Source organism: Peromyscus californicus, unplaced genomic scaffold, assembly GCF_007827085.1.
Source record: "Peromyscus californicus insignis strain IS unplaced genomic scaffold, ASM782708v3 Scaffold_4__1_contigs__length_199733344, whole genome shotgun sequence".
NCBI lineage: Eukaryota > Metazoa > Chordata > Mammalia > Rodentia > Cricetidae > Peromyscus > Peromyscus californicus.
The window spans coordinates 53,913,845-53,929,307 of record NW_026294562.1 but is presented as its reverse complement, the minus strand read 5'-3'; the positions used below and the strand labels follow the sequence as shown (position 1 = coordinate 53,929,307).

At 54.3% G+C, this 15,463-nt stretch overlaps 2 protein-coding genes across 3 annotated transcripts; one reads left to right on the top strand and one right to left on the bottom strand.

The window, feature by feature from the left end:
* Positions 1–1,150: 1,150 nt before the first annotated feature.
* Positions 1,151–5,323, bottom strand: Gpr137 (G protein-coupled receptor 137). Its single transcript, XM_052713753.1, has 8 exons — positions 4,975–5,323; positions 3,542–3,913; positions 3,409–3,458; positions 2,580–2,805; positions 2,320–2,469; positions 2,076–2,204; positions 1,827–1,945; positions 1,151–1,617 (listed from the first exon to the last, which is right to left on the bottom strand). Exons 1-8 carry the CDS (start codon positions 5,191–5,193, stop codon positions 1,458–1,460), a joined length of 1,425 nt encoding a protein of 474 aa, XP_052569713.1. The 5' UTR covers positions 5,194–5,323; the 3' UTR covers positions 1,151–1,457.
* Positions 5,228–15,000, top strand: Bad (BCL2 associated agonist of cell death). 2 transcript variants are annotated; one of them, XM_052713770.1, is made up of 4 exons: positions 5,228–5,508; positions 6,050–6,229; positions 13,642–13,832; positions 14,485–15,000. In XM_052713770.1, exons 1-4 carry the CDS (start codon positions 5,358–5,360, stop codon positions 14,608–14,610), a joined length of 648 nt encoding a protein of 215 aa, XP_052569730.1. In that variant the 5' UTR covers positions 5,228–5,357; the 3' UTR covers positions 14,611–15,000. The 2 variants fall into 2 exon arrangements, with proteins under 2 accessions (XP_052569730.1, XP_052569731.1); XM_052713771.1 differs by lacking the exon at positions 5,228–5,508 and adding an exon at positions 5,562–5,693.
* The last annotated feature ends 463 nt before the right edge of the window (positions 15,001–15,463 follow it).

The window sequence follows — 15,463 nt, the reverse complement described above, 5'->3', positions numbered from 1 at the left end:
GATGGCCCAACAGGTAAAGGTCTTTGCCACCAAGCCTGATGACATAAATTCTGTCCCCTGATCCATATGGTGAGAGGAGTGAGCCAACTAATAAGCTGTCACCTGACCTCCACGTGTGTGTGTGTGTGCTGTGACAAGTGCTTGTCCACTCATACACACAGACACACAAATATGTTAATTAAAAAATGATAGCTGGGCATGGTGGCACACTCCTTTAACCTCTCAGCACTAGAGAGGCTGAGGCAGGGAAATCTCTGTGAGTTCAAGGCCAGCCTGGTCTATAGATCGAGTTCCAAGACAGCCAGGCTACACAGAAGACCCCATCTCAAAAAACAAAAAAGTCAGAGGGCTGGTGAGACGGCTCGGTGGCCAAAGGCACTTGCTGCCAAGCCTGGCAACCCGAGTTCACTCTCTGGGACCCACATGGTAGGAGAGAACTGCCTCAATATGAACCCACACACATACACAATAAATAAATGTAATACAATCTGTTTGTTTTTCGAGACAGGGTTTCTCTATATAGGCTCTGCTATCCAGAAACTCACTCTTGTAGACCAGGTTGACCTCGAACTCACAGAGATCTACCTCCCTCTGCCTCCTGAGTGCTGGGATTAAAATGTGCACAACCACCGCCTGGCTGTAATACAATTTTTTAAAGGATGCCTAAAAGCCCCATGATTACAGTGCTGTGTGGCCTGGGGGAGGGGTTATGGCTCTCTGCATAGCCAGCAGAAAGTTTCGTGTAGATTCGACTCCCTGCCCCCTCCTGTGGAGACTCAACTCATAGCCCTGGACATGTCAAGCAGCGAAGTACTCAATAACTGAGCCACATCTCCAGCCTGTGGAGGTGACTTTTCAATCAGGGCAGGTGCACAAACCTCTAGCCCCAGCTATTTGAGCTGAGACTAAGGCAGAAAAATCACCTGAGCCCAAGAATTTCAGGCCAGGCTGGGCAACATCGAGAAGGCCACTCTAAACCAGGACAACTTGGACAACAGAGGCCTGTGCAGTCCCTCTACCGCCCCATGCCCGCTAGCCTTGATGAAAGTGAGTGGCTCCCTTCCAGCCTAGCGACCCATGGCAAAGGCCAGTGTTTGATCAGCCTGATGCCAAACAGGGAAGAAGGTACACAACTCAGACAAGCGACAGGTGAAGGGACAGGACACAGACTCTGTTTATTGAGTGGTAGGCACAGGAGAGGTAGCTGGCTCCAGTGTGGAAGCAGAGGCAGCAGGTCATGCCAGGGCACTGTGGGCATCTGGCAGCCTGGGGGCCTTGTCCCTATCTTAGGGGGATGGCACAAGCTCACTACGACAGGAGCAGCAAGGAGCTGGCCAGAGGAGAGAAGCAGCCACAGTCCCCTGGCATCCTGGGCAAGAAGCGGCAGATGTACTTGGCACAGGGGCCGGGGATAAGGGGACCTGGGGCCTGGGTGCTCTAAGGGGAGTAAAAGGAGATCATGTCTGTGGCGTGGAATAGAGGCTGTGGTGGTGGCCGCCAGGTCCTGGCACCTGGGAGAAGAGCAGAGGAGTGGTCCTCGGCTGACTGGCCCCGCCCCAGCCTGGCTCACGCCCGATGGCACCATACCAGCTGCCAGAGCCCAGGCTGCCGGACATGCTGCAGGCAGAGAAGCAAGGTAAGTCCCAGGAGTCCCAGGTAGTACCCAGGGTCACATTCATGAGATGGGGGGCAGGGGTAGGCGCCTTTAGCCCTGGGAACCCAGAGGGGGCTTCACTCAGAACAAGTCAAGCCTGGCTCTTGGTCCCCACTGTCTCATGGAGCCAGGCAGGACCCCAAGACCCCTCAGGCAGGGTTGAGGCTCCTACCTGGTGCTCTCACTCCGGCTGTGCTCCCAGGAACAGCCCTCATCCTCACAGTGCCCAGCCCGGTCAAAGAAGTAGGAACGGGAGTCAAAAACCTGCCCGTTGAGGATTCGACTGGTGCTCTGTAGGTGTGGGGGGAGAAGCTGCTACTATGGATTTTTATTTTTGCCCCCATAACTGTCTCAGGACCCAGGCTAGAATTCCCAGGGTCTAGCCCACTCCACTGGACCTAGAGGTGGTTGGGGGCCCTACCAGGTCCTGCGGGGGCCGGTGTACCCGGAAGAAGCCCACCAGCAGTGTGGTGGGCAGCAATTCCCACACGAAGAGGATGAGACCAAACACCAGGTAGCCTTTGTTCCCTAGGTCATTCACCAGGTCTGCCTGGGGAAAAGCAGAGGCTGAGAACAGTCTGCCACCACACAGACCATGCTGGCGCAGGGCCCTGGCCAGCTGGAGGCTAGATACTAGAGAAGGGACAAACTTGACCAATGCCTACCTGGTCAGATACGTTGTACCAGTCGTAATCGAAGGCATCTAGCCGGCTCCGAGGGGCCAAGGCCAGAGCTGCCAGGTTGTAACAGGCCCGACTGGCATAGAGCAGAACCATGGCACCCCCTATGGCAGCCGCCTGGCACACACTGGTCCCCTGGTAGAGATGACGGTAGAGGATCTTCAGGGGGAGGAGGCTTCCTCTACACCCTAAAGACCTCTGTCCAAGGATCCTCAAGGATACCACATCAGGGTTGGTGGCCCTACCTTAGCCTCTAAGTAGATGCTAGTGGAAGGGGCTCGCCGGGCGACGAGGCAGAGGCAGGCAGCAAGCGAGAGGGCACAGATGACGAAGAGAGAGTCGCTCACCAGGACGCGGACCAGCAGGAGAACCCAGGGCTGTGCGCGCCGCTGGCGGGACAGCACTGCACACAGTACATTCACCAGCAGAAAGAGCAGTGAAGCGCCCACGAAGGCCCCTCGGACAGCCAGCCTGCAGCCCACAGCAACGTCAGCCCCCGACCATGGGTCTCCTTGGCCCTCACCAACCGCCCTGACTCCTCAGAAGACCCCAGGGCCAACCAGAGCTCGGGTGGTCCAAACTCTGCTCGGCTAGTTTTGCACAGGAGGGAAGGTGAGGTTCAAAGAGGTGAGGTGACTGAAAGCTACGGCATTGCAGGAGGAGCACCAGACAGGGGCTCAGACATCGGGACCTGAGCCCTGACTGGGCCTTCCTCCAGCTGTGTGACCTTGAACACGTTGTTTTATCTAACTGGGCCTCAGTTTCTTCATCTCTTAAAATGAGAATAAGAATAGTATCTCAGGTGAGATGTAAAAAGATGCTTGTGAAATATCCTTATAAACTGGAAGACATTGTGCAAAGGACAGGCAGGCAGGGACGGTGCAGCCAAGGTCACTGGAAGTGCACCAATACTTTATAGAGTCCATGGGTCGGAGCTTCTATCTTTCTCCACCGTGGATGGCACTATCACGGCTATCTGCAGCAGGCACTTTAGTTTTTCCTAGCTCTATCACAAATGTTCTGGGGTTCTTCTCTCAACCCTGCCACTGACCCATTAACTTCTCCAGTACTTACAAGCCTCGGCTCATCTCTGGCCGACGCTTTGCCTTGGCCTTGAACACCACCTGGGAGCGGAGAGACCCATCACTCCTCTGGACCCTTGGGTTTGCCCTCCTCCCACCCCCACCACACCAGTTCCCGTGGTTACCTGGGCAAAGTAGAGGTTCATAAGCGTCAGTGTGAAGAACTGCAAGCAGACAGGGCAGCAGTAGAGAAGCCAGAAAGGCAAGGGCCCCAGGCGGTTGGCCCTGGGGGTATCTCGGAAGTAGAAGGAGAAGAGTGTGGTACGCAAGGCTGCCCAGAGCAGACAGAGTGCCAGGAACACCGTCTGATAGCTGAGGCGCTTGTGCCCATACAGAAGCACCAGCCAGAGCTGGGCATAGACAGAGAAGAAGAGCAGCGCGTACAGGGCAGTGTAGGCAGCGGTCAGCCCCAGAGTCACTGTAGGCGGCAGTGCAGGTACCAGCCCGGCTGCAGGCACCAGGCCAGACAGGTTACTCTCCATGTCAAGGAGGGAGGCCTGAAACCAGGAGACAGAGATGGAGGGCTGGCCAGAAGCCAGGGAAATAAATACGGAGGGGTGGTTACTGCAGGGGATGGTGAGAGCTGGGGACTCTGGAGGAAAGAAGTTGGGGTTGCCAGGCCTTTCCTCCTCAAGAGACGGGGGGTGGGGGGTGGGCACGGGTAATCTGGGCCCTGAACCCCTCACTCTGGAGTGTGTAAGGGTACTCTTTCCTACCCAGGGCAAATGGAGTGGGGGTTGGGGGTGTCCCTCCCTGGGTCAGCCCCAGAGCCAAGATGGGAGGATGCAGTGGTACAGAAAGTCCCTGGCCTTGGTCGCTCGTGTCCGGCTGGCAGGAGGGGGAGAGCCGGCCGATGCCCGTCAGCTTAGGACAGCGGCCGCTGCGGGGGCGCCCAACGCCCCGCTCTCCCCCTCCCCACGCTTGGTGGCTCTTTCCCCTCCAATAATCCGGATTGGGGGGCTTCTTCCTCTGTCCTCAAGATTCCAGACGTTGTTCCCCCACTGCGTCCACCCTCAGCCCCGGTGAATAAGAGGAAGTCGATGTCAGGTCCTCAGGCCGCTGCTGGGGAAGCGGGATCCGGTCGCCGGGACACGGGGCTCCAGCTCCCCGGCTCCCGCTGCTCCGCCCCACTCCTGCGCCTGCGCGGGCGTCCGTTCGCTACGCAAACTGCGTAGCAGCCGATGGAGATTCCGAGGCCGTGCGCCGCGCCCGGCGTGCAGCTCTTCGAGAATCGACGCGAGATGCGCTGGCGGCGGGCGTCCGGGGTTACGGATGGCTGCGGGCGGCCGAGAGGTGGAGACAGGGCCGCACGCAGCAAGCACTCGCGTTACTCATGTCCTGAGCTGCCAAGCTCTTAATGTTTGGGGAACTACTGTTTCCTACGCTTGGATCCCCTAGCCCACATCGGGATCGGCGTGCCCATATGGGGGCGGCAACGACTTCCCCGCACTGGGTCGCTGAAGGGAACTTCCGCCCACAATCAAGATGGCATCCTGGCCCCGCCCCCTAGCTTCTGTTCGCGGGCTCCGCGCTCCGGCCTGCGGCCGCTTGCACACACCTTTTCTAGCAGCCGAGCCCCCGAGAGCCCCACGGCTCGTCCTCCTGGGCGCCCCTGTCCCTTCTCCCGCACCCGGGCGGCCATCCTGCTTGGAAGGAGCTCCCGAGATGGCGCGGTGGGTTGTCCCCGAGTTGGGCAACGCGAGGCCTCCACGACCAGGAGGAGGAAGGAGCCGGCTTCCCCATCCCGGTCCCTGGGTCCAGGAAGAGCAATAACCATCGCAACGATCACTGCACCCTACGGCCGAGCTTCAGTGAACGGCTCTACCAGTGCTTTCGCCCATAGTAATCACTGAGCTGTTTACAGCGTTTTCACCAGCTCCCCAGGGAGGTGTCATTAGCCCCATTTTACAGGAGGGGATTCGGGCCCAGAGGGGCTAGAGGATGTATCAGCCGAAGCAGGCCTTCCCGATCCAAATGCGAACCCCACAGCAGCCCTTGCTGGCTCCTGCACAGGCCCTAGACGTGAGGAAGTCAGATCCCGGAATCCGGAGCCTGGGGAGCGACGCGGGAGGAAGGCGGTGGAGACCAGCAGGTCGACTGCAGGGGTGGGACCTGGCTTGGGGTGGCCCCGCCTCCAGGCCGACCCGGGATTTACTTCGAGAACTGATTGGGTCAGATGCGTGACAGTTCCCGTCGCCCAGGAAACTAGGACCGGGCGCCCTTAGAACTAGAGGGAGGAGGCAGGTCCGGGTCAGGGGCCTCGAGATCGGGCTTGGGGTGAGACCTCTTCGCGGTCATAACGGGCAAGCGGGACGCGCCAGGGCCTGGACAGAACTCTAAAGAGAGATTTAGTATCCTGGGGACAGCCTGTGTTCTCCACCAGGCCAGACCCAGCGGACAGATGAGGGCTTGGGAAGACTGATAGGCCTGTGTTGTGTGTGTGTATGCGCGCGCGCGCGCGCGCGTGTGATCCAGTAGGAGAGGGAGCCAGGGGCCAGACCCAGCAGACAGATGAGGGCTTGGGAAGACTGATGGGCCTGTGTTGTGTGGGGGTGCCAGGGGCACCTCTCCTGCTTCTCCTCACCACTGTTTGCCTCGCTCTGCCCTAAGTACTTCTTACCTTGTCTTTACAGCCCAGAGTATGTTCCAGATCCCAGAGTTTGAGCCGAGTGAGCAGGAAGACTCCAGTACTGCTGATAGGGGCCTGGGCCCAAGCCTCACTGGGGACCAACCGGGTCCCTACCTGGCCCCAGGTCTCCTGGGGAACATCAGACACCAACAGGGGCAGGCAGCCAACAGCAGTCATCATGGAGGTAGGTTCCCCACCCCACCGTCATCTGCCTGTCCCTTGCCCCCCACTCAGTTGCCCCTTGTGTCCCTGTTGCAGCCATACTTCCTGAAGACTCTGGGGTAAGTCCCACATAGCTCTGAGCCTCAAAATGTCTCTTCTACAAACTATCACTACCTTTGTAAGACCACAGGGCTAATTCACAGAAATATTTGGCATGCCCTTAGTGATCAAGCTGCTTCACTGAATGCTCAAAACAGGCCCCAGGATAGACAGCAGTGGGAGGCAAACAGATGCCCAAAGAGGAAGTGACTTTCCTAAGGTCACCCTAAGAAGTGGTGCTGGAAGACTCCTCAGTTTCTGAGTACCTGTTCTTCCTGGGTTAGGGCCTTCCAGTGGCCAGTAGGTTCGTTCGTTCTTTCTTTTCTTTTTTTCCTTTTTTTTTTGTTTGAAGATAGGGCTTCTCTATGTAGCCCTGGCTGTCCTGGAACTTATCTGTAGACCAGGCTGGCCTCCCAAGTGCTGGGATTAAAGGTATGTGCTACCACTGCCCAGCCAGTAGGTTCTTTCTTGCCCCATGGATCACCCACAGCAGGACTGTCCTTGCACAGATGGGACAGGCAGGTGACCAAAGTGACAAACAGAAGACCAGTGTGAGGATTGGAAAGTGAGTGCCAAAATGGAAGGAGAAGCATTGGAAGATACTGGTTATTTCTCAGTCCTCTCCACTCCCAGGGTTGAGCCTGTACAGCCACAGAAATCTCAGCTTAACCCGGTCTGTCACTGCCCACTAGAGCTTAAATGACCCCCATTTCCTTCTTTTTTTCTTTTCTTTTTCTTTGTTTTTTTTTGAGACAGGATTCCTCTCTGTAGCTTTGGAGTCTGTCCTGGAACTTGCTCTGTAGACCAGGCTGGCCTTGAACTCAGAGAGATCTGCCTGCCTCTGCCTCCCGAGTGCTGGGATTAAAGGTGTGTGCCACCACGGCACAGTCCCCACTCCCTTTTTGAGACAAGGCCTCATATATCCCAGGGCTGCTTCAAACTTGCTGTACAAGTGAGACTAGCCTTGAATTTCCGATCCTCCTGCCTCTACCTCCCAAGTACTGGGATCATAGGTGGGCCAACATGCCTGGCATTCCACACTTTTTTTTTTTTGGAGCCGAGGCTCGAACCCAGGGCCTTTCGCTTACTAAGCAAGTGCTCTACCACTGAGCTAAATCCCCAACCCCACACTTTTTTTAAAAAAATTGTATGTATATGTGTGCCTGTATGTGTGCAAGTGCAGGTTCCTTGGAGTCCAGAAGAGGGTGCTAGATCCCTAGAGCTGTTATAGGTTGTTGTGCGCCGCCCCATGTGGTTGCTGGGTACTGAACTCACATCCTCTGCAAGAGCAGTAAATGCTCTGAGCCACTGAACCATCTCTCCAGCCCACCACACTTCTTTTAACCTCCAGATGTCTTGCTTGCTCTTTTTCTGCTCCTCGCTCCTCTCCGTCCTCTGCCCACACCTGGCTGTTCCTCCTCATCCCTGAGGCACACTAACTCCTCTTCATCCATGTCCTACAGTGGTGGGACAGACACCAACAGAGGAGCCATAAGAAACCTTCGCAGTGTTCAGAAGATGATGTGTGTTGGAGGTAGAGAGCAGAGTCCCAGGGCTATGGAGTGACTGAGGAGTGACTTACCTAGGTAGTCAGGGCTGGTCTTAGGAGGGAGCAGCCGAATAGGTAAGGCTGAGAGTTAGCTATTCTGATGCCTGTGTTTCAGGTAAAGAGAACAGGAAGTTAGGAGGCCCCGGGACAAGAATTGCTCCTGGGTAGCAGGGCCCCAAGTGGGGAGAGGTAAAGAAGGGTAAGTAGAGCCCTGTCCAATTCAGTCTGTACAGGCCTTTGAAGGCTGTTGTAAGAACAACTTTGACTGGAATCCTGGGAAGATTTTTTTTTCATTCTTACTGTGCTGGGGATGGAACCCAGGGCCTTTGCACATGCTGAGCAAGTGTTCTTCTATGAGCCACATCCCCAGGACTGGGAGTTGGGTAGGAAGGAAGGAGGTGTTGAGGAAGATACTCAGCAACCTGAAAGTTGGAAGAAAGATTTAGGGAGCGCAGTGAAAGCATGGCCTGCAAGTGTGGCCGGGAGTGGAGAAAGGTGCACCCCAGCTCAGCTCCAGCTCCGTGAAGGAGGGCTGCCAGGGGAAACAGCCATAGGGAAGGTAGCTGAATGTCTTTGCTTCCCTGCTAGGTGGGGACTAGACCACAGATACCCTCCCTGAGCCTGTGTGTGTGTGTGTGTGTGTGTGTGTGTGTATGGAGTGTCATAAACATTTGATTTAGTATTTAGTTGTCTCAAAAGCAATTGCCAGAACTGGTTGTGGTAGTTGTTAGCATTTGGGCATCAGTAAGATATGCCTAAAATCTCAGCACCAAGCATGGATGAGTTTGAGGCCAGCTTGGGCACCTTAGTGAGGCTCTTCCAGCAAAACAAGTGACTCTCCATAAAAAAATTTGCAAGTGTCAGACCTGCCAGAGCCATAGAGCTACTGGCCATTTCTGCAGTCAGCTCTCTCTGATCTAGCTCTCCTGCCTGCTTGCACCAGGCCCACTGGGCTGTGAGCATCCCTGGGGCAGGGACTGCAGTGCAATGCCTGGAACAGACTGCACAGTGGGAAGGGGAGAAGGCCATAAAATGGGAGAAGCAGCCAATACTGGCCTCTGGTCCAGACTGCAGCATCTGAGGAGGGCCCTTTAGGAACCCATTGAAAGATTAACCGCTCCGCCTGAGTTTCCCAAGCTGTAAAATGGGAATAGAACTGTTCCTACTTCACAGGGCTGCAGTAAGGGTACCTGAGTTCATGTGAACAGTGCTTAGAAACTGCCTGGCACAGAGGAGGTACCATGGAGGTCCTATGCCCTATTACTACCATAGTTGTGGTTATCATTGTTACTGTGAGTTGGCTCAGGATCTGCAGACCTGGGTTTCCATCAGTAGTAAAGGCCTTGAACATCCAGTGTTCTTGGATGGCAAACATGAGGTGTAGGTTAGACTCAGGATAGAAGTGACTTGAAGGCATTCCTTCCTTCCATACAACCATTCAAGATTTAAGGTAGGCAGTTAGGATTTAGAGCAGGGATTGGAAAACCACAGACATGGGCTAAATCCCTGTGGTTTTGCACTACCCCTGAACTAGGAATGCTTTTGTTGTTATGTTTTGAGGTTGTTTTTTTTTTTTTTTTTTTTTGGTTTTTCGAGACAGGGTTTCTCTGTGTAGCTTTGCGCCTTTCCTGGAACTCGCTTTGGAGACCAGGCTGGCCTCGAACTCATAGAGATCCACCTGGCTCTGCCTCCCGAGTGCTGGGATTAAAGGCGTGCGCCACCACCGCCCGGCTATGTTTTGAGGTTTTAAGGTCAGGACCCAGGGCCTCGAGCTTACTAGGCAAACACTATCACTGAAACACATCCCCAGACTTTTTTATGTTTGTTGAGACAAAATCTCACTGTGTTGCCCAGGCTGGCCTCAAACTCCTGGACATAAGCAACCCTCCTGCCTCAGACAGCCAACTATCGAGAAGCTGGGACTGTATAGATTTGCACCTCCCGGAACAATTTTTGTCTTTAAAGACAGGACTTTTCTGAGTAGCCCTGGCTGGCCTTGAACTCCTGTTTCTGCCTCCCAAGGGCTTGGATTAAAGATGTGGATTAAAGGTGTGTGCTACCACGCCTAGCTGGGAACAGTTTCTAATCTATTGAAATGATTGGTTGACAAAATCAAGGGAGCAAATTATTTTTTTTTGTTTGTTTGTTTGGTTTGGTTTGGGTTTTTTTGGAGACCAGGTTTCTCTGTGCAGCTCTGGCTGTCCTGAAACTCACTCTGTAGATCAGGCTGGCCTCTCACAGAGATCTGCCTCCGGTGTGCTGGGATTAAAGTGGTGTGCCACCACCGCCCAGCTTTTTTCTTAAACAAATAATATTTTATTAAAACAGGTAAAAATTGTATGAAATTCCTATTTCAGTGTTATTGAGTAAAGTGATGGTGGGCACAGTGGTGTTTTGGGGGGCATTTTGTCTGTGACCCCAACTATGAGCAAGCTGGGCTGTTGTTATAGAGGCCCTGATAGAACGCTTGGCCAGAGCAGGGCCAGGTGAGGACCCAGGCTGGAACTCTAGAATGTCTTTGCTCAAGGCTACAGCACAAGTCTGGGCAGGCCACTATGGAGACATGGCAGGTACAGTGGCCTACCCTGCCTGAGTGAGGGCAAAGCCTCACTGTTCTTGGAAGGGTATAGGACACCACCGTTTTTGTTTCTATTACTCTTTTCCACCTTGCCATGTTTTTTGTGTGTAAGGACATGTGTGGAGATCAGAAGAGAATTTCAGGAGTTGGTTTGGTTCTCTCCTTTTCTACTTTGTGGGTCTCAGGAACGGAACTGAAGTCATCAGGCTTCGTGGCAAGCACTTTTTCCTGGCTTGTCACCTCCTGGGCACTTCCGCCAGTTTTTTTTTTATTTTATTTTTGGTTTTTTGAGGCAGGGTTTCTCTGTGTAGCTTTGCGCCTTTTCCTGGATCTCGCTCTGTAGACCAGGCTGGCCTCGAACTCACAAAGATCCACCTGCCTCTGCCTCCCGAGTGCTGAGATTAAAGGCGTGCGCCACCACCGCCCGGCCACTTCCGCCAGTTTTAATGGAGTATGCTAGGCTGCTCCTTGAACTGTGAATTTTCCTATTCAGCCACACCCACTTACCTAGAAACCCCCTGGGTAAGGAATTTAAAGCTAAAGGTGCAAGACAACCTGTCTCTTCCCATCCTCCTACTCCGCTCTGTCTGGGGGGGTGGCATAAATGGGCAGGGCTGAGCATCCACCCAGAGAGAAGCCACCCATCCCTTCCCCTGAGGGATTGAGGCGGGTCTGGGCCACACCCACCCACCCTCTTTATCCAAGGAGTTCACAGAATCTCCAGGTTCTTTCCAGTAAATGCAAAGATGTTTCTAAAAATTCCACTCAGGGGCAGGAGATGCAGCTCAGGCTGTAGAGTGCCTGACTAGAGGGTGCACAGCACAGCCTTGGCTTCCAGTCTCAGCAACTCAAACTGCAGCTGGGAGGTGGAAGCAGGAGGACCAGAAGTTTAAGGCCAGCATTCCAGCTACCTGAGACCCTATCTCATCCATCAGTAAAGTCTCTTGACACAAATGGGTGTCATTTTGTTGCTGGGGTGCTTGGCCTTGCTGAGCACCTTTAGTGACTGCCATCCTCCATGCCACAGCACAGGCTCTCGGCAGAGGTGACAAGTGAGGAGGAAGAAAATGACTCCTCCAGACTGGGCCACTGGGTACTGTTGAAGGGGGCTAGGACACGAGATGGACAGACCTCGGGGTCAGGCGGGTTGGGTTTGCACTAGTCTTCATCACTGTGTGGCCTTGGGTAGGTTGCATACTGTCTCTGTGCCTTAGTTTCATCCCCTGTCAAATGAGGAACTTCCCCAATAATATGAACTGAGAACTAAATTAATGAATCCGAGAGAAGCCTCTAGCCCGACCTGCTCAGTGTCCTCCTTGATTGGTTGTTTTTTTGTTTTGTGAGGTGCTGTGGATGGAACCCAGGGCCTTGAGCGTGCTAAGCAAGGATTTTAACCCTGCTCATGAAAGCAGATCTGTTGGGGGAGGGAGCACGTGTGCCACACTGCCCAAGTATCCGTGCAGGGCAGAGGACAGCTTGTAGAGGTCATCTTCTCCTTCCCCCTTCACATGGACTCCAAGGTTCCCACTCAGGTCCTCAGGCTCCTACTGGAAGCTCCTGTACTGGCTGAGCAGTCTCACCAGCCCTTGGTGAAGGAAGTGGGCTGAGCTCCCACCAAGGCCACCTGGACATCTTCACCTTCCTGCCAGCACAGCACCTGAATGCTGAGGTTCCAGGGCTCAGGTCCAGTTGAAGTGACATTTCATTTTTCAGTGCAGATAGGGTGTACCACCAAGAGACTCAGGCGTGAGCCTTTTAGCTTCTGCCTTCCTTCTCTGTAAGATGGGGAGAACTCCACATCTGCCATACAGGAGCCAAGAAGCCAATGGCTGTTCACAGGACAAGGTGGAGTGCTCTCCTGTCTTGTCTGTTCTCATGGTGACTATGAGACAGGCTGTCCCTGTGTCACAGAGAAAGACACTGATGTGCCAGGGAATTGGGGAAATGGGTTCATGGTCATAAAAGGGGAACCCATCTAGCTGCTGAGTAGTCCCCCTGAGATACTCTGTAGATGGGCAATGATATTGTTCTGGCCAGGTGCTTTGAGCAGACCAGGCCAGGCCTTTCATGATGGTTCCCTCCTTACCTCTGGCTTTCTGTTACATGTCTGCAGCTGGGATCCTCAGTACTGGAGCTAAATTGCAGAGTTCTGCCCATTGACCTTTGAGAAAGGGAGGCAAACTTACCAACCTCCAAACCTGGGGGGGGGGGGGGGGGGAATTTTACCTCCTCCCAAGCTTTCCCTGCAGACACCTGGGTGTGGGCAGCAGGCAGTACCTAGCTCTGGACTCTGCCCCTGGGAGTGGTTCTGGGTCTTCACTGGTCTGAGCAGAGGGGGTACAGATGGCAGAAGTTAGGATGGCACACAGTACCCAGATCAAAGAAGCAGATCATCCACAATTCGCTTGCAGCTCACAGAGCATGTCTACATTCCGATGTGACCTTCACACAGGTGCGTTAGTATGCAGGGTAGGTGAGACTCTTCATGAAGGGAGGAAACTAACGTGGAGTTTAAGTAAGGGTGGCTGGGCAAGGCAAGAGTTGCACACCCTGATGGACTCCGGGGGCTAAACCCAAACTTCTGGCCTCAGGGCTTAACAGTCTTGTCAACCTGAGAGAACTGACGTCTCTGAACACCTGTGTAGCTGTTGTCTCCCCACTTCCCCATTTGTGAGAAGTGACTACACATTCTCCTGTAGTGGAGACTGGTTTTGAACTCCTCAACCCCCTGCTTCCAGCTCACCATTTCTGGGATTATAAATATGAACCATGCCCAGGACAAGCCTCTATGTTTGGTCTGTAGAACCAGGTGGTGAGGATAGTTTAGCACATAAATGCTCGTCTCAGAAAAGAAAAAAAAAATCCACAGTTCTGGACACTGTCTCCAAAAAAAAAAAGGTGCAATACGGAATGCAGAGAGTTCTTGTTCTCCGCAAAGAACAGAACACCTCCCTAGTCAGGGGTTGCTATGAGACCATGTGAGTTACCTCTTATTCCTCTACTTTGTGAAAGGCACAGTAGAAAGTCTTTTTGTACACTAAAGTCGTCCTTCATTCCTGGCACTCGACAAGGATTTGTGGAAGTTAACTCGATTTCTCACAAAAACCCTCTTAGCTCCCTCCATTCGCAAAAGAGGGACTGGGGCTATTGGAAGGCGAGTGTGAAGGGCAGGTCGAAATTCACACCTCTTCCATCCCGACTCCTGCAGGCGTTGGGGCTATGGAGACCCGGAGTCGCCACAGTTCGTACCCCGCGGGGACCGAGGAGGATGAAGGGATGGAGGAGGAGCTCAGCCCCTTTCGGGGCCGCTCGCGTTCGGCTCCCCCCAACCTCTGGGCCGCGCAGCGTTACGGCCGCGAACTCAGAAGGATGAGCGACGAGTTTGAGGGTTCCTTCAAGGTGAGCACCTGCATAGGGTGCGACCGGACCTATACCCACCTTCCCCTTCTGCTATCTAGGGCATGTCGGGATTTGTAGTTTCAGGCCCGCCAGGTTTTTCCCTTTCGTGTTTCAGGGCATGCCGGGACTTGCAGTTCTAGTCCCTTCTTTGTCCCTTGTGTTCTGTGACTTGCAGTCCAAGGATTTCCTCCCTCTTCCTTCTTTGTCCGAAACCCCGCCCCCAGTTCCGGGACTTGTCGGCACCTGTAGTCCAGAGTTCTTTTACAGCTAGACCGCTAAGAGAACCAAGGTTTTCTGTGATCTGTACTACAGACTCATTTCAGGCCAAAGTTCCTGAGTCCCCGAGGTTCCGAGGGCTCGAAGCTTGCTAGTATCTGAACGTCTCCCCAACTTGTGAGCCACTTTAAATTCTTGAATTCAGCCCCATCCTCTTAAGACCTCTGGCTCTGAGGTTTCATTTAGGGTCCCAGCAGTTTGTCGGCTCCAACCAATCCGGATTCCCGAGAGCCCACTCATCTTCTAGCGCCCTTGACCGCTCAGTGCAGAGCAAGCTGGTGACGGTGGTCTTTACATTTCTACTCAGAATGTGAGGACTTGATTCGGGATGCCAGGGTGAGGCTCATTCATTTAACTCTTTACTCCTTCCCTAAAGGGACTTCCTCGCCCAAAGAGCGCGGGGACTGCAACACAGATGCGACAAAGCGCCAGCTGGACGCGCATTATCCAGTCCTGGTGGGATCGAAACTTGGGCAAAGGAGGCTCCACCCCCTCCCAGTGATCTTCTGCTCCACATTCCCAGAACTCTACCGGCTCCCGACGCCCGCCATATTGGGTGTGGGCGGAAGCCTTCCGAAGACTTAGGGATAAAAAGAGGATCGCTGTGTCCCTTTAACAGGGAGAAGAGCTGGCCAACAGCATGAGTCCCTTCTGGTGCGTGCAATAGCCACGAAGGGGTGGTTCTCGTTGGAAGTTTCAAAGTTTCCGCCTCCCCCACCTCAGCTTCCGGAAGTGACTTTTCCCCTCTCGGTTACCGGGCTGCCCTCAGGCGCCTGCGCCAAGTTGAGAGTCGGGGTATAAAACCGTGACTTGGCTGTAGCCCTATCATTCGAACTGGGAGCCCGTGGTCACTACGTGCTTTACAATAAAGCCCGCGCCTGTGCTGCCGCAACTCTGTCCTTCGTTTGGGGTTCCGCAAACCGGATTATTTATTATTCCTGATAGTTTTAAGAGACTCCTTTTATCCATAAGGGAAACAGGCTCTAAGGACTGAGACCAAGAAGTTGAAGCGACCAGCGGAGCCGGGCTGCTAGGCTTGGGGGGTGAGGGAGCGGATCATGGCTAGACCCCTGGAACTGCCAGGCCTTATCTCTAATATGGTAATTGGGAGCTGCAGCCCAGACGGCCGCTGGAATTCAGCGTTCTGCAAACCATGCCGCGGCTCCCCCGGGGCGGGGGGGCGGGGGTCATTTGCTCCTATTTGGGTCAGTCCTTGTGAGCAGCTACTGTGTGACCGGCCTGGGGCCAGCGCTGCTCGGGGACCTGGCAGGGCACGCGGGGCGGGGCGGCACGATCGCTAGGGAACGTAGAAGCTTCTCATGGGGACCTGGAGCAGGGCCCAGAGCTCAGTTCTG